The 26,475-nt window shown below is 45.6% G+C and overlaps 1 protein-coding gene across 6 annotated transcripts in view; it reads left to right on the top strand.

Annotated features, from left to right (window-relative positions):
• Positions 1–21,382, top strand: part of LOC143981586 (uncharacterized) — a 99,801-nt gene extending 78,419 nt beyond the window's left edge. For 3 of the 6 annotated variants that reach the window (XM_077479557.1, XM_077479555.1, XM_077479560.1), the window contains 7 exons: positions 2,550–2,876; positions 4,714–4,965; positions 8,193–8,246; positions 8,560–8,787; positions 12,699–12,962; positions 19,256–19,519; positions 21,012–21,382. In XM_077479557.1, coding sequence (XP_077335683.1) covers positions 2,550–2,876; positions 4,714–4,965; positions 8,193–8,246; positions 8,560–8,787; positions 12,699–12,962; positions 19,256–19,519; positions 21,012–21,067 — 1,445 coding nt within the window. In that variant the 3' untranslated portion in view covers positions 21,068–21,382. The remainder of the gene's footprint in view (positions 1–2,549; positions 2,877–4,713; positions 4,966–8,192; positions 8,247–8,559; positions 8,788–12,698; positions 12,963–19,255; positions 19,520–21,011) is intronic. The other 3 variants (XM_077479556.1, XM_077479558.1, XM_077479559.1) reach the window with 3 other exon arrangements.
• The last annotated feature ends 5,093 nt before the right edge of the window (positions 21,383–26,475 follow it).

Here is a 26,475-nt window from a genome sequence, read left to right as displayed (position 1 = left end):
AGCCCGGAGCGAGGCCGAGCCCGAAGCGTGGCGAGCGAAGAGGGGCCCTCTAAAATTCTTAACCCTATGTCCGCTTGGATAGTGGGGCTACCTCCTCCACTCACGGCGCAGGCGCCGTTCAACTTCGGAGTTTTTCCGAAGCTTCGGCTGCTCCGTACTGCGCATGCGCAGTACGGAGCGGACAGCATTTGATGGGCGGACTGTATTAGGCAGAACACCGGCCCAACGCATCTTACTGATTGGCGGTTCGCCGACCATGTGGCGGTGGGCGGGACATGCACCTACTTAGAGAGACGCAATTATCAGCGTCTCCCTGAGATGTCTCCATACCGCATAGATTGGAGGTGTATATGGCGGGTAATCCACAGTTCTAACCTTGATATATACATCTGTGGAATGCTTCTATCTATACTGATGTTATGTCTATTTCCAGCATTATTTACATGAAACAAGTTACTACATTACATATACAATACAACCCTTTTTCGTGTACCATCAGCGCCATCTACAGAAAGTTTTGGGGTAGGACATCTAATTTATACATATATATATAAATGCATTACCTTTTTCTAACGAACATTAAATATTCATAATAGTGTGCATGCCCCCACAGTGTCCCATATATGACCGGCACATATGGGCCCTATACCTGCGTGTTCCCTTTCTGACAAGCACTTCTGGTTTTCTATTTCTTGCATATTGTCCTTTGATATATTTTCGATCAAATGTATGCAGCAACTTATGTTTTGTAATAGTTTGGAAATGTATACTGTATTCATTTATGTATTTTGTTTTCTTTTCTAATCTTTAAGAGTGTTTTTATTCGCGCCCCAGAAGAAGCGTTTTCCCCAATAACGCGAAACGTGTCGGGCAAGTTTTGTGGATGCTCCATCAGCTCCTCACCATAGCGGTTATATACGCCAATCTATATGTCTCTGGGTGATAAGATCTCCTGTATATATTTTGAATTATACTATTTGATCTGTGATGTGAATGCTGAGGTAGATCCTTATATGTGTGGATACATTTCCTGTGTCAAAACTTTTAACTATTTAATTATGTATGTCTTTTCAAATTTTAAATAAATTTATACAAAAAAACTACTACTCTTTATACTTTTGAATTTACCTGGTGCCTTTATGTCCCCATTTTTCCTTTTTTTTTTAAATCTATATTCATTAAGGATGATGGCACCCCCTCACAATGATACATTTGAGATATCCACTATCTAGCCACAAAGTGTTTTTCTGATATCTCTTTTATTTCCCATACACTTACCTGTTCATGATTTCTTCTTCCTGGTCTGGGGGGCGTGTGCGCCACTGGAGGCCACTCCCAATGTTATTGGACACAGCAGGAGCCAATCAGTGGGTCCGACAGAAGTGGTGAGTCTATAGCAAGAGCCCCACAAGTCCCCACAAGTCTATAGCACGGGTCTTGTAATGTGGATTCCCTACAATTGTACAACAAACTTGTGAAGTCCGGCAAGTCTGGCAATAGCTTGTCAAGTCATCTTCAAACTTGCAGCTGATTGGCTATCTGGGCCCCTTCCTACACCTTGTGATAGGGGGCGCCCCTCTTTCTTATCTCAGAAGGTTGTTGGGTTTCCATTTTCTGATGTGACTGTTGTGTCTTCTCTTCTTATGATAATGATAATTGTATGAGAGGTCAGGACCCCACATATAGGATACAGGATTGTCTGCATGCCAGTTTGAAATATAAGCCATCCAAGGGCAGACTGATTGGACTGAAGTTGGTCCATCGGCTGACTTCAGAACAACCAGCCCGTCGTGTTCTTTTTTTTGTACAATCACTGCCGGTGGCTATAGCCTCCAGCAGTGATCATTGTATTCTGATGGCGTGGAAACCTTCCACTCTCAGAACACAATGACTCCACAAGAGGGATTCTTCCCATCAACACTGACTGTGCTGATGGGGAATCAAGCGATTTTCTTTCCTTCAATCTGTGGAAGAAGAACCGAAAATTGGAAATGTATGTCTAGCCTTAGACCAAATAATCCAAAATATCCAGAGAAGACATTTATTGTCCTCCACATGTCCATTGTCCTTGTCCATGTATGGATGGACGCCCACCATCATCTACTGGAAGGTCAGGGATTATCTTACCTGACTGCATTATATATGTAATACATTCTCTATTTATCATCTCTTCATAAAGTCCATCCAGTTCCACCAATAAAAGAGAAGAAATCCTCCAATCCCATCTACACAATCCTATACCTACAGAGGATCCAGAGGAAGGCCAAATAAAGGACGCTCCAATTTACTCCAGCAGGGGAAATGGGGGGAGGAATGATTGTCTATTCATTGATGATTTATTGGTAGAATAATGGAGAGTATAGGGGTGTCAGAGGAGATTCCTCAATGATCTGAGATGGGAAGAAAACAGAGGAATCCCAGGAAGACCCGGAGGACTCTGATAGATGGAATCTGAATATTTCTGGGATCCTCATAGAGGGATATATGTTATATGAGGGGGGAGGGGAGTACACTGTGACCTGACTGGGATCTGTATTCTGTCTGTGCAGGAAAAGTCCAGGAAATATTCACCTGGCCGGGATCTGACCTTCTCATCCCCATCAGACGTCATCTCACCCTCAACCCTACAGATAGAGGGAGATGTGACTGGATTTACTGGTACTATGAGAAATCTCCTAGAGTCTGGAAGAAAATATCTCAACACAGGAATTGTGATCCGTCTGATCTCAGATATTTCCCCAATACAAGAATATCAGAGAATGGAAGTCTGATCATATCCAATGTGACTCCGGAGAATGACGGGATATACATGGTGTATATATACAACTCTACAAGACACCTTATACAGAGAGATGATTACTTCATCCATGTAGAAGGTAAGTCCACCCAACCCCCACCCCCAGTCCTAGCAGTGTCCTCCCCGCTCCGTGTCTTTATATACACCGTCCATGTAGAAGGTAAGTCCACCCAACCCCCACCCCCAGTCCTAGCAGTGTCCTCCCTGCTCTGTGTCTTTATATACACCGTCCATGTAGAAGGTAAGTCCACCCAACCCCCACCCCCAGTCCTAGCAGTGTCCTCCCCACTCCGTGTCTTTATATACACCGTCCATGTAGAAGGTAAGTCCACCTAACCCCCACCCCCAGTGCTAGCAGTGTCCTCCCCGCTCCATGTCTTTATATACACCGTCCATGTAGAAGGTAAGTCCACCCAACCCCCACCCCCAGTCCTAGCAGTGTCCTCACTGCTCCGTGTCTTTATATACACCGTCCATGTAGAAAGTAAGTCCACCCAACCCCCACCCCCAGTCCTACCAGTGTCCTCCCCGCTCTGTGTCTTTATATACACCGTCCATGTAGAAGGTAAGTCCATCCAACCCCCACCCCCAGTCCTAGCAGTGTCCTCCCCGCTCCGTGTCTTTATATACACCGTCCATGTAGAAGGTAAGTCCACCCAACCCCCACCCCCAGTCCTAGCAGTGTCCTCCCCGCTCTGTGTCTTTATATACACCGTTCATGTAGAAGGTAAGTCCACCCAACCCCCACCCCCAGTCCTAGCAGTGTCCTCCCCGCTCCGTGTCTTTATATACACCGTCCATGTAGAAGGTAAGTCCACCCAACCCCCACCCCCAGTCCTAGCAGTGTCCTTCCCACTCCGTGTCTTTATATACACCGTCCATGTAGAAGGTAAGTCCACCCAACCCCCACCCCCAGTCCTAGCAGTGTCCTTCCCACTCCGTGTCTTTATATACACCGTTCATGTAGAAGGTAAGTCCACCCAACCCCCACCCCCAGTCCTAGCAGTGTCCTCCCCGCTCCGTGTCTTTATATACACCGTCCATGTAGAAGGTAAGTCCACTCAACCCCCACCCCCAGTCCTAGCAGTGTCCTCCCCGCTCCGTGTCTTTATATACACCGTCCATGTAGAAGGTAAGTCCATCCAACCCCCACCCCCAGTCCTAGCAGTGTCCTCCCCGCTCCGTGTCTTTATATACACCGTCCATGTAGAAGGGAAGTTCAGTTTATTGGGATGGAGCTGATTCTTCAACAGGGTGGAGCTTCTGCCAACAGCAGCCAATCGGTTTTCACATCTCAGGGAAAAAGGACTTGAGAATTCTGATTGGTCGCTGTGGGCAGCCCCTCCCCCTGTGCTCATTTTCCTCTCTCACTATGAGGACTCCATGATCTGGATGGTGGGAATTCTGCTGATGGGTGACAATGGTGGATCTCCAGCTGGAAACACAGACGGGGTGTGAAGATCTCCTCCTTCACCTGAGCGGGGAAATCTTCACCCCTCCCCCCTGCACAGATGTTGGGGGATTCCCAGCATGGGGGGGCATCTTCATCCCAGAAGACTCCACCAAGAACCACTGGGCGGAGGTCCTTTGGAACTCCTCACATCCTGTTTTGTATCATCCACTTTGTATTACAATGTACAGAATATCTCTCACACAGCAGTAGCCATGTACAATGTTCTTAGAGCCGATCATCCAGATGAGATTGTACAGCGCTGTGTATGGGGGTCACATGACTGAAGAAAATGGGTGTCATGTTAGTGGGGGGATTTAGTGTTGGGGGAGGGGTGCACACAGACACAATCTATCTCCTCCAGTCTCCAGGAAGATGTCTGCACACCTGATTATAGGTAAGGATGGGGGAGGGGCATGCTGTGTATATATTGGACCTGATCAATGGAAATGCTTGTCTCTCTCAGTTCCAGTATCGGTTCCGCTCCTCCATGTCTCATGTCTCCGGAATGGCAGCGCTGAGATCTCCTGCAGGGTGGAGGAGGGGACTAAGCCGAATATCCATCTATCTGTGATTGAAGGATCCCAGGAGAGATATTTCACATCCGCCAATAACATGACAGCCATTGTGGGGTCCCCGGGGCCCTGGAACATCACCTGTACTGTGGAGAATGGGGTCAGCCAATCAGAGGAGAGCAGAGCCGGGGTCACCTGTCCAGGTGAGGAGAGATCGGGGGATGGGCACAGAGCAGGTGGGAGGGGCCAGAAGCAGATAAACACAGAGCTCCGCCTACTGACTGAATAGAGAATATGAAATATATACAGTAATTATAGATTGATCTTACATGTTTTATTTTTAGTCCTGACCATAATAAAAATACATTATAACATTATTTACAATCATAGCGGCACATAAAATTCCTCTCCCTACAGTCCAAAGTTTTACATTTTTGTATGAATTTCCATTCCCATTCCAGTCTTTTGGAATGATTAGGGATCAGCTTCAGGTTCGGGTCAAACATGAGACTCCCCCAAATCCAGTCTATGGGATGTTCAGTGAAGGACAGGAGAACAAAGTGGGCAGATTTCTCCACTTCTCCCCCCAATCCTCCGCCCGGCATTTAGCGGTGATATCACTAATGTCAGTAAATGACAGATCCCTGCCGGCTTCATTCTGTGTATAACAATCCACCGAGGACTCCGAGTGACATCACTGACACGATGAGGTCATCACCCCTACATGGTCTATGACATCACTGACACAATGAGGTCATCACCCCTACATGGTCTATGACATCACTGACACGATGAGGTCATCACCCCTACATGGTCTATGACATCACTGACACAATGAGGTCATCACCCCTACATGGTCTATGACATCACTGACACAATGAGGTCATCACCCCTACATGGTCTATGACATCACTGACACAATGAGGTCATCACCCCTACATGGTCTATGACATCACTGACACAATGAGGTCATCACCCCTACATGGTCTGACATCACTGACACAATGAGGTCATCACCCCTACATGGTCTATGACATCACTGACACGATGAGGTCATCACCCCTACATGGTCTATGACATCACTGACACAATGAGGTCATGAGCTCTATATGGTCTATGACATCACCCAGGTTCCCTGATGCCGTTGTTTACATTTAGTACCACGCTAGAATAGACATGTGCAAAAGAAATAATTTGTTTTGTTTCGTTTCGTTTTAATTTGTTAATGAATTAATTTTGTTTTGTTTTCTACCGAATTCGAAAAATTGGTCGCATTCGAAAATATTTCTACCGGATTCAAAATTATTTCAACATGAACAATACACAACTTGTGGCAGGTGATATGTCAAGTGGACAATCCACAACTGGGTCACGTGGCAGGTTACGTGGCAAGTGGACAATACACAACTTGGGGTTTGGGTTAGGCTTAGGGTTGGGGTTAGGCTTTCCCCTTGAAGAATAAGGCTTGGACTCAGTGATTGGAATAGAATAAAATAATATTTTATACTATTCTGTTCAATTGTTTTTCTAGTCTATTCTCTTCTATTCAAATCTTTTCTATTCTAATTCATTCTATAGGAAATTCGAATTTCGGAAGATGGTTATAGATATAAAATATATATATAATTATATATAAAACCATCTTCTGAAATTCTAACTTAGTATAAAAATTTGGATCAAATTTGAATAGAAAATATTAGAATATAAAATAATAGAAAAGAATAGACTATAATAAAATATAATGTATATTATTTTAGTTTCCATTGTTTTGACTTATTTTCAAATCTATTCTCAAATTTGAATTTATACTATTCGAAATTATAATTAAAGAAGGTCATATTCTTCTATTGTATTTTATTACATTCTATTAAATTCTATTCTGTTCTTTACTATTCCTTTATTTTCATTCTATTGTGTTATTATTTTTTATTCTATTTTACTGTATTCTTTTTTAGAAATCGATTTATATTTTTTTTAAATTTTTATTAAAATTTTATTCAAATTCAAATTTTTTTGAATTCAATTAGAATTTCATCCGAATTCGGTTGAGTTAGTTAGCATTGTAATTCGCTAATTCCGATGCATCTGAATGTCCGAATAATGAAAATTTGTCCGAATTTTGATTCAGAACTAAACTGAATACACATGTCTACGCTAGAATAATAAATGGGAAGGAGACAAAGCAGTCTCTATTGTTCTCACCGTTTTACAGGCACCCCATCCCTTCATGTATGACACTGAAATATAATGAATTCCTAACAAAATGCAAACTAATGGCACTTTCAAGGCACCACACCACAGATTACACTTCATATTTTTATCACTACAAACATATTTGTAAATATATGATAATTCATATATTGGAAAATCTGAAAATAAGAAAGAAAATCCAAAAATTTGAAAGAATAACTAACTAATAATAACTAACTATTAAATTATAGGTGTTGGAATTTCCTTTCAGATTTAGCTGTTAGTGAACGTAATGAATACGAATTTATCTAAAGTTATGAATGATCCGAAATAACGAAAGCCGTATCTAAATAAATGGAACAGAACAAATTATTTATAAATAATAACAATAATAATAAAAAGTTCTAATTATTATTATTTATTATTATCAATCCATTACATTCCCTTTGTTCAGATACGGCATTCATTATTTTGGATAATTTTGTATTCGTTACGTTCACTAACAGCCACATTTGAAAAGAAATTCCAACACCTATAATTTAATAGTTAAGTTATTATTAGTTATTATTTCAGATTTTCAAATTTTTGGGTTTTCGAATTTATGAATTTTTGAGTTTACTTTTATTCAAATTTACAAATATTTGGAAAAAGAAATTAAATGGGTTTTCGTTATTTCGGATATTTCTGAATGAATTACCTTGTCAACATTTGTAGAAAAAAAATTATTTGGAATGAAACAAATTGCACATGTCTATAAATGAATAAAGGAGCTGCAGTTACATTGATTGCCACTTACAGATGAGCAGATCCCCAGGTGGTAAAATGGGGTATTCCATACAGTAGCCTCCAATGCGTTTCGCTGGGGCAAAGCCGACTTACTCAGGGAAAACTGGCAACAAGTTCTAAAGATTAGAAACATAATAAAAGTAACAAAATGCATACACCCCTCTAAATACACAGACAGGCTGAGTCATTACCCAAATGTGTACACATTGTAAACTTTATAACTCCTGTCAAAGATATTAGGAGCACATGCAGTCTGGACCAGGAGAATGGAACTACGACCATTGCATATCCTTATCTTGGATTTGGAGATGTTCATGCGCATGGTCGAGGGCTAGTCCTCTATTTTTCAAGGTTTTCTAGGATTTGTAAAATATAACATTTTTGTAAAAGTTATAAATACGGGGGCTCCTGAAAATGCTACATTCCTGGCTATCTCTGGTTTCTGTATCTGTAGGTTGTGAGTCTCAGATCCAGAACAAGCAATTCACAAACAATATATTCATTTCAGGTCAGTGATTCTTGTAGTCAGAGGACCAGTATGACACCCAGGTAACTGGTACTTTAAGAAGGAGAGGTTCACCTTGGCAGCCTCCATATTCCTATAGGACGGTTATGGCGAACCTTGGCACCCCAGATGTTTTGGAACTACATTTCCCATAATGCTCCATTACACTGCAGAGTGGATGAGCATCATGGGAAATGTAGTTCCAAAACATCTGGGGTGCCAAGGTTCGCCATCACTGCTATAGGACCATTGTGATATGTCTCACTTTCCATGTCATTACTCTGACCAATCATATCCTGGAATTCTGTTCCCCCAGTCCCCCTCTCTGACATCATTGTGACCTCCTCCTGTCTCCCGGATGGGAGCGCAGAGGCCGAATGTTCGGTGAAAGGATCAGATCCGCGTTATTCCTGGAGTTTAGATGGAAGATCTGTCTCCTCACACCGCCGGGTAAATCTTCTTCCTCCGATCTCCGGAACCCTCCACTGTGATGTCACCAATCAGATCAATAATCTAAGTAGATCCATCAACATCTCCTGTGCAGGTGAGTGAGAGACAGAGACCTCTCTGGAGTTTATATATCCATCCTAACACTGACACAATACCGGCTCATTCACACCAGCAGACCAGATTATAACACCGCCAATGGTGTGTGATAGGAACAGAACCGGGCATTGCTCTGATTACAACACATTGTACTCTTTCATTACTTGTTACTTGACTGGTGTAGTGCTGAGATGTTCGGTGCCCAGCTAAATAACCATACCAAAACCACCCCATTAAAATAATAACTTAAAGAGGAAGTAAACCCTGATGGGTTTACTTCCTCTTTTTCTCCCTGCAAAGGTAAAGCATAATGTGCTACTATGCATGCCGCTAACGGCGATAGTGCGCCTGCACACCACTGCGCCGCATGCACCGTAGACAGCTGTCACTGTCTTTTAGTAAATATCTCCTAAACAGTGTAGGTTTAGGAGATGTTTCTTGGACCTACAGGTAAGCCTTAATCTAGGCTTACCTGTAGGTCAAAATGGTTTGTAAGGGTTTACAACCACTTTAACCTACTAAATCTAATTAACACATGACACCTTCTGGATTAAATGGCCAACAAAGGCCCCTTTATTAAATCTGAACCATAACTGTATCAAAAATAACTTTTATTAATATATATATAACAAAATATTTCAAACAACATACCTCCTTCTTGAACCTTCAGCTCGATGACCGATAGTCCAATTACCAATTAGGGAAAAGTACCCATCCCGAGATAGGTCTCAACCCATACCGCACCAGATAGTATATGTCCATATACATATATCTACCACCACCATTCTGACCTTCAGGAACCAGAGACCCCTGCCACAGATGCCCACCAGTGATCCCTTACACATGGATGACCCGCCCCACAGCCGCAAAGCCCGCTGGAGACCTTCCTGGAGCCCCAGGAACCACATATCTATTCCCACCACTGACAGGTGAACCCCATCTCCCCTCAAATAAATGCCATTGTCCCCCTCTAATTCCAGATGCCAGGCCATCCTCCCTCCGTTCCTGACCACAAACTTCGCCACAGCCTTGTTGACCTTTATCCTTGTTTTATTGATGCGGCCCACTTACAGGGCCCCCCGCCATGTTGCCCTCCTGATATGACTGTATCAGGAAAGGCCAATCAGAGTCGAAGGAAATCCCACTTGACGTCCCTAATCGGCTCCCTTGAAGTCCGAAGGCAAAGGTCGTTGCCCCCAACATGTAATAATAACACATCCGGTGGCCTGTCCAAGTGAGCGTACCATTGTATTTCCAGATAACTATGGACCATAGCATACCCGGAATGACAATCCACCTCACCCTGGCCTCTTCCCTGGAGAAACCCAAATGACGGCCCTCTGGTCTGACCAATACGCTCCTTTACCCCCAGTGTACATAGGAATGGCTCAGGATCCACATCAGACAGGTAGGGGTTGAAAAGAAAGAAAAACACAGAAACATAGACCCAGAGGACAATCAGCAATCACACACCCGTCATGCAAGTACCTAGAAAAGACAGCCCCTGGCACACAAAACATACACATGACAAACACCATATAGGACTTGTGATGGATCCAATCTCACACTCCGATTGAGTGCTTCCGTCAGTACATCCTGCTTCCTCCAATCTGACTATCAGAGATATATATTATCATAGCTGCACTGTATACAAGTCTAGCCGAAAATAGCTTGTAGAATCTTGGATGCCTTTATTGGACAGAATCCAGTGCCTTTTATACACATTTTACACAAGGGGTAGATAACGAGGTAGGGCTGCTCATGGATACTCCCCCCTCCCCTATAGCAACAACTTAAAAAACAATTACACAATTAACATGTTAATTAAGCCAGCACTTAAGGCAGCCTAGGTGACCAGACAGTCCGTCTCCAGAGGTCAGTGTGATTAGCTCTTTTAAGGATTGTGTATTGTTCAAAATTAACATTCAAGAGAACAGTCTCGCAACAATGTAACAAAAGAAAGATTAATATATGTTCTGTCACCACTTTTTACAGATCGGTCGTGCATTCCTCTACCCGATCATTTCTTTTTCTAAGGTAGATATAGAGGAGCGCAGTTCATTATGAAAGTCTCTTTGCAAAGAAAGCAGAATGAGCTTTAGTGTGTGCTCAGACGCTGACTGGTCACTGGCAGGGAGGGCTGCTAGGCAGTCTGAGGGATTTCCTCAGGGTTTGTGCATGTCTGGACATCCCAGTGCTGCTTCTTAAGCAGTGGTTCCTTAGCAGGGGAAAGTGCTGGGGACAGTGCAGCCCGCTCACCCCTATCTGAAGGTGATTGCTGGGGAGAGGTAGGCTCTGATGTGATATTTTCCATGGGCTCCGAGTTGTCTGCAGGTCCCTGCATGATGCCTGTGTCCTATGAGGGATCACAAGGCGCCACACCGTCACCATCTTTGGATGATTGCATGGCCAGCATGTGGGAAATATTCGGTGAGGTGGCGCAGCTTGTGGAGGCTGAGGTATTTTTTATAAACTATTATAACAGAGATAAGAAGAGTTAGAACTTCTGGCAGTTTTTTATTGCTGTCTTTCTCCATATTGGGAGGATTTCCTTTCACTTCCTGTGTGGTCACCATGATAGAAAATGAGGGGAAATCTCCCCAATGGGTAATAAGGAGGACACCAACAAAGGAGAATTTTATTATGAAGATATATTTTTACAGTATTGCCAAAACCAATATTGATCAAGGTAAAGACAAACAAACTACAAGTATACTATACTCTCCTATAAAGTTCCGTGGTGGGGACAGGGAACCAGTGGCAGGAACTATAAGGGTGCTCCCTGCACCCTTGGCTGTCTGTTTAGCATGCGGAGGGAGCGAAGAGCAGGAGGAATAGCTGATGTAGTTAAATAATTAGTTCTGGAGGTTTAACAGTTTCTGGTATGCCCTTAAATTTGATATTATTCCTCTGGAGCGATCCTCTAAATCAGCCACTATCACTTGGAGGAATCGGATTTCTTCAGTGTGATGGTCATAGGCATCTGCCATTTTGTTATAAACTGGGGTATGTTCTGTCACCACTTTTTACAGATCGGTCGTGCATTCCTCTACCCGATCATTTCTTTTTCTAAGGTAGATATAGAGGAGCGCAGTTCATTATGAAAGTTTCTTTGCAAAGAAAGCAGAATGAGCTTTAGTGTGTGCTCAGACGCTGACTGGTCACTGGCAGGGATGGCTGCTAGGCAGTCTGAGGGATTTCCTCAGGGTTTGTGCGTGTCTGGACATCCCAGTGCTGCTTCTTAAGCAGTGGTTCCTTAGCAGGGGAAAGTGCTGGGGACAGTGCAGCCTGCTCACCCCTATCTGAAGGTGATTGCTGGGGAGAGGTAGGCTCTGATGTGATATTTTCCATGGGCTCCGAGTTGTCTGCAGGTCCCTGCATGATGCCTGTGTCCTATGAGGGATCACAAGGCGCCACACCGTCACCATCTTTGGATGATTGCATGGCCAGCATGTGGGAAATATTCGGTGAGGTGGCGCAGCTTGTGGAGGCTGAGGTATTTTCTCTTGGACATACCGTCCGTTCGCTGAGGATGAGGGCTCCCCTCCGGTGCATCAGAGAGAGGGAGCTGCTGCTGGTAAGTCCTGGGAGCAGCTGTTTGTCCCGGGGCTGAGCAGAGCTGGGTGGTTAAGCAGCCACCTTGCTTCATGGCTGGCCACGCCCCCCAGGAAGGAGTAGATTTTTATTGGCTGATGGTCCTCTCCTGTAGAGATCAATCAAAGCCTAGGAATCCCAATCACACAATTGGCCCCTTTAGTATCTTGCAATAAAATGTTCTGCAGCAAAGATATTTCAGGAATTCTGTGACTTTTTATGACTGTAATGGATTGGGATGGACGGGTATTACAGGGGAAATCATATTTCATTATAGTACAATGTTACAGATCTCCCCATCTCTGTGTCTCTTAGTTCCGGTATCAGATCCAGTCCTGGATGTGAGGTGTCTCCAGAATGACAGCGCTGAGATCTCCTGCTGGGTGGAGATCGGGACTGACCCCTCCATCTACCTGACTGTGAGTGGAGGATTGGAGGTATATAATGTCACCAGCTCAGAGCGGACAGTTCGTGTCACTGTGCCTCCTGTGTCACCACCCGATTCCTGGAATATCAGATGTTCAGCAAAGAACCACATAAGTGAGAGATCCATCAATCAGACACAAGACGCTTGTCCAGGTGAGTGACGAGTGACCTTTCCCTTCCCTTTAGAAAGGCCCGGAGTGAAAAGAAAGAATGCACTAGACGTAGGGCCTGCATGACAGGGGGTAAAAGGGGCTTGTTAGGACCTAGTTAAGGGCACAGGATAGGTCAGTAGTTGTAGGGGGCAGGCTTTGAGTGGGGAGGAGAAAAAGTTATATTTTTACAGGAAGGGGAGGGCTTCAGTTAGCAAAAGAAAGTGAAGGAGCAACTTCCCAACTTCCCGCCCTGTATAAGGTGGTTTGGAACCGATTACGGACTCTGGGGGTCTTTCTAAGTAAGAAGGGTTGATGGTGGGGTGTAAGGTCCTTTTTAGGTTATCTTGGCACCAAAAGGTATGGTGTAGGGACCCGTCTGAGGCACGGCTCCCAGGTGGTGGATGTGTACCTGCTAGTTGTCTCTGAGTTGGTTTTTGCGGCTGGAGGCCGGTGAAGTGACTAGCAGGTACTGTTCTGGTTATTTATGCCTATTAGGACCTTGCATCCTTTGCTCTTTAACTAGTTGCTGACCGCCGGCCGTCAAATGACGGGCAGGCGGCGCAGCTATTGTGGCGGGAGGCCGTCATATGACGGCCTCCCGTTTAAACAGGGATGCGCGCGATCGTGCGCGCGCATCCCTGTTTCTTCGGTGGCGGCGTGTCACGGAGACACCGCTCGCCACCGAAGGGGGTGAACAGCCATTCGTTATGGCTGTTTACCACGTGATCGGCCGTGATGAAGTCACGGCCGATCACAGATGGTCACACCCCTTACGTGCACGGCGCATGCGCGCGATCGCGAGCGCGCTGCGCGTGCACGTCGGTGGCGGCGTGTTCCCCGGGAACACTGCTCGTCACCGACACTGGTAAACAGCCATTGGCTGGCTGTTTACCCACGTGATCGGCTGTGATCCTTTCACAGCCGATCACTAAAATGTAAACAAACCGCGGTAACGGGATGTTACCGGGTTCTCCTCCTCACACACCGATCGTGTGTGAGGAGGAGATTGCGGTAACATCTCGTTACCGCATACAGTGTACACCAAACATACTGATTCCCCCCCCCCAATAAAGAGGACCTGTCACCACCCCTCATAGTACCTGTCAATCACAGTCCATCAGAGTACCTGTCACAGTCCATCAGAGTATTTGAGTACCTGTCCCAGCCCATCAGAGTACCCGAGTACCTGTCCCAGCCCATCAGAGTACCCGAGTACCTGTCTCAGCCCATCAGAGTACCCGAGTACCTGTCCCAGCCCATCAGAGTACCTGTCCCAGCCCATCAGAGTACCCGAGTACCTGTCCCAGCCCATCAGAGTACCCGAGTACCTGTCTCAGCCCATCAGAGTACCCGAGTACCTGTCCCAGCCCATCAGAGTACCTGTCCCAGCCCATCAGAGTACCTGAGTACCTGTCCCAGCCCATCAGAGTACCCGAGTACATGTCCCAGCCCATCAGAGTACCCGAGTACCTGTCCCAGCCCATCTGAGTACCCGAGTACCTGTCCCAGCCCATCTGAGTACCCGAGTACCTGTCACAGTTCATCTGAGTACCCGAGTACCTGTCCCGGCCCATCAGAGTACCCGAGTACCTGTCCCAGCCCATCAGAGTACCCGAGTACCTGTCACGGCCCATCAGAGTACCCGAGTACCTGTCACAGCACATCAGAGTACCCGAGTACCTGTCACGGCACATCAGAGTACCCGAGTACCTGTCACGGAACATCAGAGTACCCGAGTACTTGTCACGGCACATCAGAGTACCCGAGTACCTGTCACGGCCCATCAGGGTACCCGAGTACCTGTCACGGCCCATCAGGGTACCCGAGTACCTGTCACGGCCCATCAGGGTACCCGAGTACCTGTCACAGTCCATTAGAGTACCGAGTACCTGTCACAGTCCATTAGAGTACCGAGTACCTGTCACAGCCCATCTGAGTACCCGAGTACCTGTCACAGTTCATCTGAGTACCTGTCACCGCCCTTCAGAGTACCCAAATACCAGTCACCAAACCATCAGAGTACCTGTCACCAGGCCATCAGAGTACCTGAGTACTTGTCACCAGGCCATCAGAGTACCCGAGTACCTGTCACCAGGCCATCAGAGTACCCGAGTACCTGTCACCAGGCCATCAGAGTACCCGAGTACCTGTCACCAGGCCATCAGAGTACCCGAGTACCTGTCACCAGGCCATCAGAGTACCCGAGTACCTGTCACCAGGCCATCAGAGTACCCGAGTACCTGTCACCAGGCCATCAAAGTACCCGAGTACCTGTCACCAGGCCATCAGAGTACTCGAGTACCTGTCACCAGGCCATCAGAGTACCCGAGTACCTGTCACCAGGCAATCAGAGTACCCGAGTACCTGTTCCAGTCCATCTGAGTACCCGAGTACCTGTCACAGTCCATCTGAGTACCCGAGTACCTATCTCCAGCCCATCAGAGTACCCGAGTACCTATTTGCAGCCCATGTCTCATAGAATATACGTTGGGGTGTTTGCTTTCCAAAATGGGGTCATTTTGTGGGTAATTTCACTGTCCTGGTGGTCCAGGACCTTCAAAAGTGTGATGGGTAGGAATGAAATAAGATGTGTCATTTATGCTCCTAGAACGCCTGAACGTACTACTTCAATGTTCGGCCTCTCTATGTGGCCAGGCTGTGTAAAAGTCCTACACATGTGATATCGCCATACTCTGGAGGAGTAGCAGAATGTATTTTGGGGTGTAATTTTTGCTATATACATGCTATGTGTTAGAAATATCTTATAAATTAACAATTTTGTGTAAAAAAAATGCGTTTTAATTTTTTTCCACATATTCCAAAAACTTCTGGAAAAAAATTAACCATTCAAAAGACTCATTATGCCTCACAGATTATACGTTGGGGTGTTAGCTTTCCAAAATGGGGTGATTTTATGGGAAATTCCATTGTCCTGGTACTCCAGGGCCTTCAAAAGTGTAATAGGTGGTTGAGAAATGAGATGCGTCATTTTTGCTCGTAGAACGTCTGAAGGTACTACATCAATATTGGTGCTCTGTATGTGGCCAGGCTGTGTAAAAGTCTCACACATGTGGTATCGCCGTACTCGGGAAGAGTAGCAGAATGTATTTTGGGGGGTAATTTGTTGTATACATTTGCTGTGTGTGAGAAATAACCTGATAATATGACAATTTAGTAAAAAAAAAAAAAAAATCTTCATTTTGCAAAGAATTGTGGGAAAAAATGACAACTTAAAAAAACTCACCATGCTACTTACTTAATACCTTGGGATGTCTACTTTGTAAAAAGGGGTCATTTGGGGGGTATTTGTACTTTCCTGACTAGTTAGAGTCTCAAGAAATGAGATACACCTGATGTACTGAAGGCCTGATCAGAAGTGATGAATTTTTAGTGATTGGCACCATAGATTGTAGACTCTATAACTTTCACAAAGACCAAATAATATATACTAATGTGGGTTATTTTTACCAAAGATATGTAGCAGTATAAATTTTGGCCAAAATGTATGAAGAAAAATTACTAATTAGCAAAAATTTATGACAGAAACGAAGAAAAAGGCATTTTTTTCACAAAATGTATGTTTTATTTTATTTATAGCACAAAAAATAAAAAACCCACTAGTGATTAAATACCACTAAAAGAAAGCTCTATTTGTGTGGAAAAAAGGACGCAAGTTTCATATGGATACTGTGTTGGATGACTGAGTAATTGTCATTCAAAGTGTGAGAGCGCTGAAAGCTGAAAATTGGTCTGGTCAGGAAGGGGGTGTAACTGCACTGTACTGAGGTGGTTAAATAGTCTGGTCTGGTTTGTTATGTAATTAATGTTATTTATATTTGTTAATAAAAAGGCTGCTATGGTCAATTTACTCCAATTGGTGTAGTGTGATCATTAAGGGAAAAGGTGTTTTTTTTTTAGTTTTTTAGTATAGCAGTAACAAGACATATTTAATACCATAGTCGTGGATTTGAGTCATAGTTCCAGGGAAAATGGCCCAATACATTGATTGCTATTTATAAATATAGACAGTACATATATACTAATACCTCCTAACTTTTTGAGATGGGAATGAGGTACACCTATTAGCAAAAGTATGTGGCCATAGGACACACCCCCCTGCCACAGCCCCTTAAAGTAGAATTCTACAAAAAAAATTATTAGTTAAACCCACAAGTGTTTTTTTTTTACCACTACTTTTCCTTTATATTGGCTTTTAGAATTTACAAATGCAGCAATTTAGAATTTGGGTGAAAGGTTTATCTCTGGGAAACACTTTTTTAAATAATACATTTTATATACAATTATATAGATCACACCAAAATGAGGGACACATGAGGGGGACAGAGGGACACTCCCTCCAAATCAGGGACACTGATATTGGCTGACAGCCAATAATGGGCAGTGGAGGTATCCCCCGCCCCACAGCATGCCCATTGCATACATGCAGTTGCGGGGTGGGCAATGCCTCCAACACCTATGATTTGTTGTCAGCTTTGATAGCTTTCAGGCAAGATAGCTTGGGTGGTTTTGGACTTGTGTCACCCCTACCTAGGAGGCAACCCTGGACACTGGCAACCAACCCTTCACCACTGACCACACCACAGAACAAGTCCTAATACAAAATATAATTTTTATTCTGAGGGACAGAGATAAAAAACCTAAACAGAGACCCAACATTCAGTAGAAGAGGTCATACAAGTACATAATGTGAGGAGGACACCAGAATGAGCTGCTTCATAATCTCACAATTTATAATTGTGAGACCTTCTATTTTTCCCCCAATAAATCTACCAGGACATTTGTAGATGAAGCCCAATTCCAGCTAAGACTTTTTATAAACTATTATAACAGAGATAAGTAGAGTTAGAACTTCTGGCAGTTTTTTTATTGCTGTCTTGCTCCATATTGGGAGGATTTCCTTTCACTTCCTGTGTGGTCACCATGATAGGAAATGAGGACACCAACAAAGGAGAATTTTATTATGAAGATATATTTTTACAGTATTGCCAAAAACAATATTGATCAAGGTAAAGACAAACAAACTACAAGTATACTATACTCTCCTATCAAGTTCCTTGGTGGGGACAGGGAGCCAGTGGTAGAAACTATAAGCATCGCTGCAGTCACACTTGTGACTGGGCCCTGTCGTTCTGCTGCTGTGGAGGGGGTCCAAGACCCGGCATCTCTCCCTGCACCCCTGGCTGTCTGTTAACATGTGGGGAAGCGAAGAGCAGGAGGAATAGCTGATGAGGTTTAACAGTTTCTGGTATGCTTTTAAATGTAATGTTATTCCTTGTGGAGCGATCCTCTAAATCAGCCACTATCACTTGGAGGAATCGGATTTCTTCAGTGTGATGGTCATAGGCATCCGCCATTTTTTTATAAACTGAGCTATGTTCTGTCACCACTTTTTCCAGGTCGGTCGTGCATTCCTCTACTCGGGCATTTCTTTTTCTAAGGTAGATATAGAGGAGCGCAGTTCATTATGAAAGTCTCTTTGCAAAGAAAGCAGAATGAGTTTTAGTGTGTGCTCAGATGCTGACTGGTCACTGGCAGGGAGGGCTGCTAGGCAGTCTAAGGGATTTCCTCAGGGTTTGTGCATGTCTGGACATCCCAGTGCTGCTTTGTAATCAGAGGTTCCTTATCAGGGGAAAGTGCTGGGGACAGTGCAGCCCGCTCACCTCTATCTGAAGGTGATTGCTGGGGAGAGGTTGGCTCTGATGTGAGATTTTTCATGGGCTCTGAGTTGTCTGCAGGTCCCTGCATGACGCCTGTGTCCTATGAGGGATCACAAGGCGCTTCACCAGCGCCATCTTTGGATGATTGCATGGCTGGCTGTGGGAAATAGTCAGTGAGGTGGCGCAGCTTGTGGAGGCTGAGGTATTTCCTCTTGGACATATCATCCAGTCTCTGAGGATGAGGGCTCCCCTCTGGTGCATCAGGGAGAAGGAGCTGCTGCAGGTAAGTCCTGGGAGCAGCTGTTTGTCAGGGAGCTGAGCAGAGCTGGGTGGTTAAGCAGCCATCTTGCTCCATGGCTGGCCACGCCCCCCAGGAAGGAGTAGATTTTTATTGGCTGCTGGTCTACTCCTTTAGAGACCAATCAAAGCCTAGGTATCCCGATTACACAATTGGCCCCTTTAGTATCTTGCAATAAAAGTTTCTGCAGCAAAGATATTTCAGGAATTCTGTGACTTTTTATGACTGTAATGGATTGGGGTGGACGGAGTATTACAGGGGAAATCATATTTCATTATAGTACAATGTTACAGATCTCCCCATCTCTGTGTCTCTTAGTTCCATTATCAGATCCAGTCCTGGATGTGAGGTGTCTCCAGAATGACAGCGCTGAGATCTCCTGCTGGGTGGAGAACGGGACTGACCCCTCCATCTACCTGACTGTGAGTGGAGGATTGGAGGTATATAATGTCACCAGCTCAGAGCGGACAGTCCGTGTCACTGTGCCTCCTGTGTCACCGCCCCATTCCTGGAACATCAGATGTTCAGCAAAGAATAACATAAGTGAGAGATCCACCAATCAGACACAAGACGCTTGTCCAGGTGAGTGACGTGTGACCTTTCCCTTCCCTTTAGAAAGGCCCGGAGTGAAAAGAAAGAATGCACTAGACGTAGGGCCTGCATGACAGGGGTTAAAAGGGGCTTGTTAGGACCTAGTTAAGGGCACAGGATAGATCAGTAGTTGTAGGGGGCAGGCTTTGAGGGGGGAGGAGAATAAGTTATATTTTTACAGGAAGGGGAGGGCTTTGGTTAGCAAAAGAAAGTGAAGGAGCAACTTCCCAACTTCCCAACTTATTCATGTGGTTTATATTTTTACATTCTTAGCTGTGCTTCATATAAAGTCCCAACTTTTCTTTTAGATATTGTATATACATTAGGGATGGAGGCAGATGAACGTATCCATTCATTGCCTCACACAAAGTCCCAAATCCCGCTTTCCCCCCTTTTTTGATGACATGATTCAGGGATGGAAGCACATTAGCTAAGGTAGCATACAGTCTATTAATTGTATTAACTATATTGAGGTTTCACTATTGCAGGGAGACTTTTGCTGGACATTTTGGATTTTTTGCTATTAGTTTTGTGTTTTGTTTTGTGGACTCCTGGGTTCTGCATCCTCGGGAGCTGCGATGTTTGGTATGGCCCCTCCCTCTGCCTCCCCCTTTGGTTGAGGTGGTGGGCGGTGCCACCCACACATCAACGCCACGCCCGTGCACCGAGTGCGTTGCGTCACATGATGCCGGGCGTCCACGTGCGGCATGGTCATGGCGCCGCGTGCTGTTGTGCTTGTTTGTCTATCAGGTTTTGACATGAGGGAGGACTTTGAGCGCCAACTGTTGAGTGACACTGTGCGCCCGGGTGGTGGCTCCGCCTTCTTTCCCTCTGTTTCATAACGCAGCGTGGCGTTGGCGGCATACTGCGGTTATCCTTGGCCATTGGGACTGCATGCTGGTGGAGCACACACCTCACTTTGATTTTGAGATACACACACACACCGGCTCCCATGATCTCCTTTCGAGATCTAAGGTAAATATACATTCTTATTTTTTCATTCATTTTTTATTTCTCCTCACATTCGTTTGGGCTGTCACACTATAGCCCTCACTTGGCTTGGGCAGGTTCTGCCCAAGAACGGCCCTTTTTTTTCACTTAACACAATCACACTTTTACATTTCATTTTTATTGATTTTTTTACTTTTTATTATTTCTAACAGTACATCTTATGGTACTAGTACACATACAGCATCATTTATTCTCTTATCTTATTACAAACTGTGAATCACAACGTCACTATCGCTCCACATGCTGCATCCCCGGGCCTTAATGTGGCCGTGTTTATGTTGCCTCAGCTCCCGTGGGAGGTGTGACTTCCCCATGGCGTCCGCAACCTCTAATACTATTATCTTATTACTGGCCTGTATTCTCTGGTAAGAGTGTTATACGATATGTATACACTTGTACTTTTGCTTTTGTTTTCCTCGGTGTCCAGTGATTGTTCACCCTGTTAACCCTTTATATTATTTTATTATTACAGATAATGCGACTGCTCCTGATGAATGGGACTCCCCCACGAAACGCGTAGAGCCCTAGCCTTATGCTACATCTATTAATCACGTAATCTTGAGATGCCGCAATAAGTGATATCAACTTTTGCTAATGTTTATCAATTGATTATTATTGCTATGGTTGTGTTGATGAATCGGCATAATCGCTTTACCGTGCTACCAGGTTTTTACTATTTATAGACTGGTTTTGAATTATGTTATTAACCTAATCATGCTGTTCTTGAAATAGTATAAACTAGTATAATTGTACTATCAAGTATCAATATTCTTTTACTTATAGATTGGTTATCAATTGTGTTATTATCATGTATAACAAATTATTAAAGATTTTTGAATTTTATTATTTTATTTATTATTGTTTTTTTTATTTTTATTTAATGTATATGCTTTTTGGCATCCTTAATCATGTGGTTTCTATTTTTACATTCTTAGCTGTGCTTCATATAAAGTCCCAACTTTTCTTTTAGATATTGTATCAGCAAAAGTATGTGGCCATAGGACACACCCCCTTAAAGGAGAATTATACAAAAAAATGATTAGTTAAACCCACAAGTGCTTTTTTTTTACCACTACTATTCCTTTATATTGGCTTTTGGAATTTACAAATGCAGCAATTCAGAATTTGGATGAAAGGTTTAGCTCTGGGAAACACCTTTTTAAATAATACATTTTATATACCATTATACAGATTAGACCAAAATGAGGGACAAATGAGGGGGACAGAGGGACACTCCCTCCAAATCAGGGACAGTTGGGAGCTATGTATACTTCATTCATTTCTGCTTTTCTTTTTTTCTACTTTTCTAATCTTCCCATAATGTGATTTCCTGGACCTCCCCATGTCAACCTACTATGGGTCAGCTCTGCCCCCTCTGACCCCTCCAGGACCACCTTTTTCCTATCCCATAATGGGCGGCTGTCTGCCCACACCAGTGTTCTATTTTCGTCCTCGCTCCGGACACCTTTTAAAGTTTATTTATTTATTTTGTATTTATTTATTTATTTTTTCACCATCCATCTTGTTCGGGTTCAGCCTCTCCCTTATCAGAAGACCCCCCCCCCATAGAGACAGTAAATCTCCTGAGGAGTGTGGGTTCCCTTGGTGCTGGGATAAAAAGGTGCAGTATAAATGACTGTGTATTACTGGCAAAGGTCACTGGCAGTATAAATGACTGTATATACCTTCGTTAGCAGGTGTTGGCACTCTCTCCTTCCATGTTTTGTGTGTTCAGGCAGTGATTTGGCTCGCTGGGTCTTGTAGTTCACCACCTCCACATGTATTCCTTTCAGGAAGCTCAGTTGAGCAGGTGAGGTCAGAGGTGGCTTCCTCTTGGATTACCTAACAAACACCAGAATGCTCACTGCTGATTAGGGATGAGCTTGATGTTCAAGTTGAACATACGTTCGACTCGAACATCGGCTGTTCGCACGTTCGGCGAATACCGAACGTTATGGGCTGTTCGCGCCACATTCGTGTGGCGCTCATGGCCCACAATGCACTGCGCCATCGCAGTGCATTGCTGGCTCATAATTGGCCAAGCATGCACTGTGACCCGCAATGCTTGGCCAATCACAGCGTCGGCAGCGAGGAGAGGCATGATTGGCCACAGGCAGGATGCCTGTGGCCAATCATAGCTCTGGCTATGTAGTACACGCCCCACACTATATAAGGCCGCCAGCGCGGCGGCCTTGTGTAGTGTGTTGGCGTCTGTAGGAGTTAGTGGGTGTTCTCTAAGTACCTTCAACACAGTATACACCGTTTGTTATCGGCCGATTTAGCATTCTTGCTCTTCTGTAATTGAGCTTTTAGCAATCTGCTGGAGTTTGTGGGTGTTGTCTGTGTGCCCTGACCGCAGTATACACCATTATATCCACCTATATAGCTAGCTATATTGCTCTTCTGTAATAGAGCTTTCAGTCAGTTGTAGGAGATTGTGGGTGTTGTCTGCGTGCCCTGACCGCAGTATACACCATTATTCACCTATATAGCTCTTCTCTAATTGAGCCATCTGCCATCTGCAGGAGTTAGTGGGTGTTGTGTGTGCCTCCAGCACAATATACACTACCCAATTACTGGTTTTCCCATCTCCCTTCAGGCCATTACCATGTTTGGAAGGCCAACAAGGAGAGGCAGACAGGCACGAGCCAATAAAAGAGGGCAAGCAGGCTCTGTGTCTAGAGACAACAGTGCTGGTCGTGGACACGGTGCATCATCATCATCAGCATGTGGCCATGGGACACACTTGTCCTTCTTTTCGGCAGCTGGACGTGTTGAGCCGCATCATGCCAAAGACTTGGTAGAGTGGATGACCAAGCCCTCTTCATCCTCCTCATCCTCTCTCACCCAGGCTCAGGGTACTAGCAAAGCAGCTGCCAACGCATCGTCTTCCCTCCTCTCAATGTCATCATCAGTGACTCCTTCCCTAGACCCACCACGTCCTCCTGAGGAGTCTCCTGAACTCTTTGAGCACAGTGTTGGGTACATGCTCCAGGAGGATGCCCAGTGTTTTGTAGGCTCTGATGATGATACTCAGCTAGAGGAAGGCAGTAGCGTTAGCGCAGAGAGAGGGGATGCTCAAGAAGGACAGCAATCTGGCAGTCATGTTCCACAAGCTGCAGCATACTGCCAGGTTTGCTTCAGCGATGAAGAGGGAGGGGATGATGAGGGCACTGACTCCACGTGGGTGCCTGTTAGGAAGGAGGAGCAGGAGGAGGCACATGTCCAACAAGGCAGGATGCCCTCCAGGGGCCAGCTTAGGGGCAGCACACCGACTGAATCACACCGCAGAGCTCCGCCTGTGCAGGACGCTGCCTCTGCGCGTTATTCTAAAAGTTCTTTGGTGTGGGCCTTTTTTGAGACGAGTGCATCAGATCGCACCTCTGCTAGTTGCAACATGTGTCTCAAGCGTATCTCGCGTGGCCAAAACATCAGCCGCTTGGGCACCACATGCTTGACCAGACATATGTTGACCTGCCATGCAGCTCATTGGCAAGCGTACCTCAAAGACCCACACCAAAGAACAAAGTGGACCTCTCCTTGCTCCTCATCAGCTGGGATCTCCAACCCCACTAGACCTTCAGTCCTCTCTGAAACCTGCTCTGAGAGGAATGAAGGTGTAGAATTAGGTGTGTCACAGCCAAGTGCTTGTGGGCACTCTGCTAGCAGTACACCCACGTCCGATTATAGCAGGCAAATTTCCCTGCCCCAGCTGCTGGACCGTCGAAAGAAGTTCACTCCCAGCCATCCACATGCCCAGCGGTTGAATGCTAGCTTGGCTAAATTGCTAGTACTTCAACTGCTGCCTTTTCAGTTGGTAGGCTCAGCCACCTTCCATGAGTGGCAGGTCCCCAAACGCCACTTTTTCTCACGGAAGGCGATTTCGGCTCTCTATCGGCATGTGGAAGGCAATGTCCTTGCCTTGCTGGACAGGGCAGTCAGCGGTAAGGTGCATATTACCGCTGACTCATGGTCCAGCAGGCATGGACAGGGACGTTACCTGTCTTTCATGGCCCATTGGGTCACTCTTCTGGTAGCTGGGAAGGATGCAGGACAAGGTGCAGTAGTGTTGGAGGTTGTTCCGCCACCACGCCTCCAAAATGCTACTACTGGTTGTGACACACCTCTCTTCTCCACCCCCTCCTCTTCTTCTTCCTCCATGGCCTCTTCCAGTGTTCTGTCCTCAGAACCAGCGGTGCTCCGTAGGCGTTCAAGGGGCTACGCAAATACGCAGGCAAAACGATGCCATGCCGTGCTTGCGCTGGTTTGTTTGGGGGACAGGAGCCACACTGGGGCAGATATTTTGTCAGCTCTGCAGGGGCAGGCCGAGAGGTGGTTGACACCACGCCAGCTTAAGCCAGGAATGGTGGTTTGTGACAATGGCACCAACCTCCTCTCTGCCCTCCGACAGGGACAACTGACCCATGTTCCCTGTGTGGCTCACGTCCTTAACCTGGATGTGCAGTGGTTCTTGGGCAGGTACCTGGGCTTACAGGATGTCCTGAAGCAGGCCAGGAAAGTCTGCGTGCATTTCTGCTGACCATTTAATGCCTGTGTTCGGCTGGCTGAGCTCCAAAAGGAGTTAAACCTGCCCAAGAACCGCCTTATATGTGACATGCCCACCAGGTGGAACTCAACGTTAACCATGCTGCAGCAGCTGCACACGCAGCAGAGGGCCATCAATGAGTACCTGTGCAACTACGGCACCAGGACAGGGTCAGGGGAGCTCGTTTTTTTCTCACCACGCAAGTGGGGCATGATCAGGGATGCATGCACTGTCCAGACAACATTTGAGGAGGCCACTAGGATAGTGAGCAGTGACAGTGCATGCATCAGTGACACTGTACCTCTTGTCCACCTGTTGGAGCATACGCTGCATGGAATAATGGACAGGGCACTTGAGGCAGAACAGAAACAGGAAGAGGAGGACTTCCTTGCCTCTCAAGGCCCCCTTTATCCAGTGTTCCTGCGGTCACACCCATCACACAGGAAGAGGAGGAGGAGGAGGAGGAAGAGGAGGAGGATGATTGTGTCAGCATGGAGGTGGAGGCTGGCACTCAGCAGCAGCAGCAGTCATGTAGGGATGATTTACAGTCCCAAGAAACCCGTGGACTTGTACGTGGCTGGGAGGAGGTAGCTGCTGATCATGTTGTCCTTAGTGACCCAGAGGACTCCAGACCGATTGCCTCAGCTAACCTACGCTGCATGGCCTCCTTGATCCTGCAAAGCTTGCGGAAGGATCCTCGTATTCTTCGGATCAAGGAGAGGGACCATTACTGGCTGGCCACTCTCCTTGATCCACGGTACAAGGGTAAGGTTGCCGACCTTATCTTGCCATCGCAGAGGGAGCAGAAGATGAGACATCTCCGGGAGGCCTTGCAGAAAGGCCTGTGCAACGTGTTCCCAGAGACTGGGAGGTTACAAACTCCTGGTCCTGGACGTGTTGCTGAGACATCGGTCAGAAGGAGCGGTGGAGAAGGTGGCCGTCTGACTGATGCATTCAGACAATTTTTTAGTCCACAGCCCCAAGGTATGATCGGTTCCAGCAACCATCGCCAGCGTCTGATTTACATGGTGCAGGAATACCTAGGGGCAAGGTCAGACTTGGAAACCTTTCCCACTGAAAATCCTCTGCCTTACTGGGTCTTGAGGATGGATCACTGGCCAGAGCTTGCACAGTATGCAATTGAGCTACTGGCCTGTCCTGCATCCAGCGTTCTTTCGGGAACGCACCTTCAGTGCTGCTGGTGGCTTTGTTACCGATCACAGGGTGCGCCTGTCCACCGACTCGGTTGTTCAACTGACCTTCATAAAGATTAATCAGTCTTGGATCACCCACAGCTACCAAGCACCTGAAGCTGATGTAACCAAATATATATATATTTTTTTTTAAATATCACATCCCTTCAAGACTGCCTATGCTGATGCTGAGTGAC

The sequence above is a fragment of the Lithobates pipiens genome, unplaced genomic scaffold, assembly GCF_037356315.1.
Source record: "Lithobates pipiens isolate NorthernLeopardFrog02 unplaced genomic scaffold, aLitPip1_a1.2 Scaffold_16, whole genome shotgun sequence".
Taxonomy (NCBI): Eukaryota; Metazoa; Chordata; class Amphibia; order Anura; family Ranidae; genus Lithobates; species Lithobates pipiens.
This window is presented reverse-complemented; position numbering and strand designations above follow the sequence as displayed.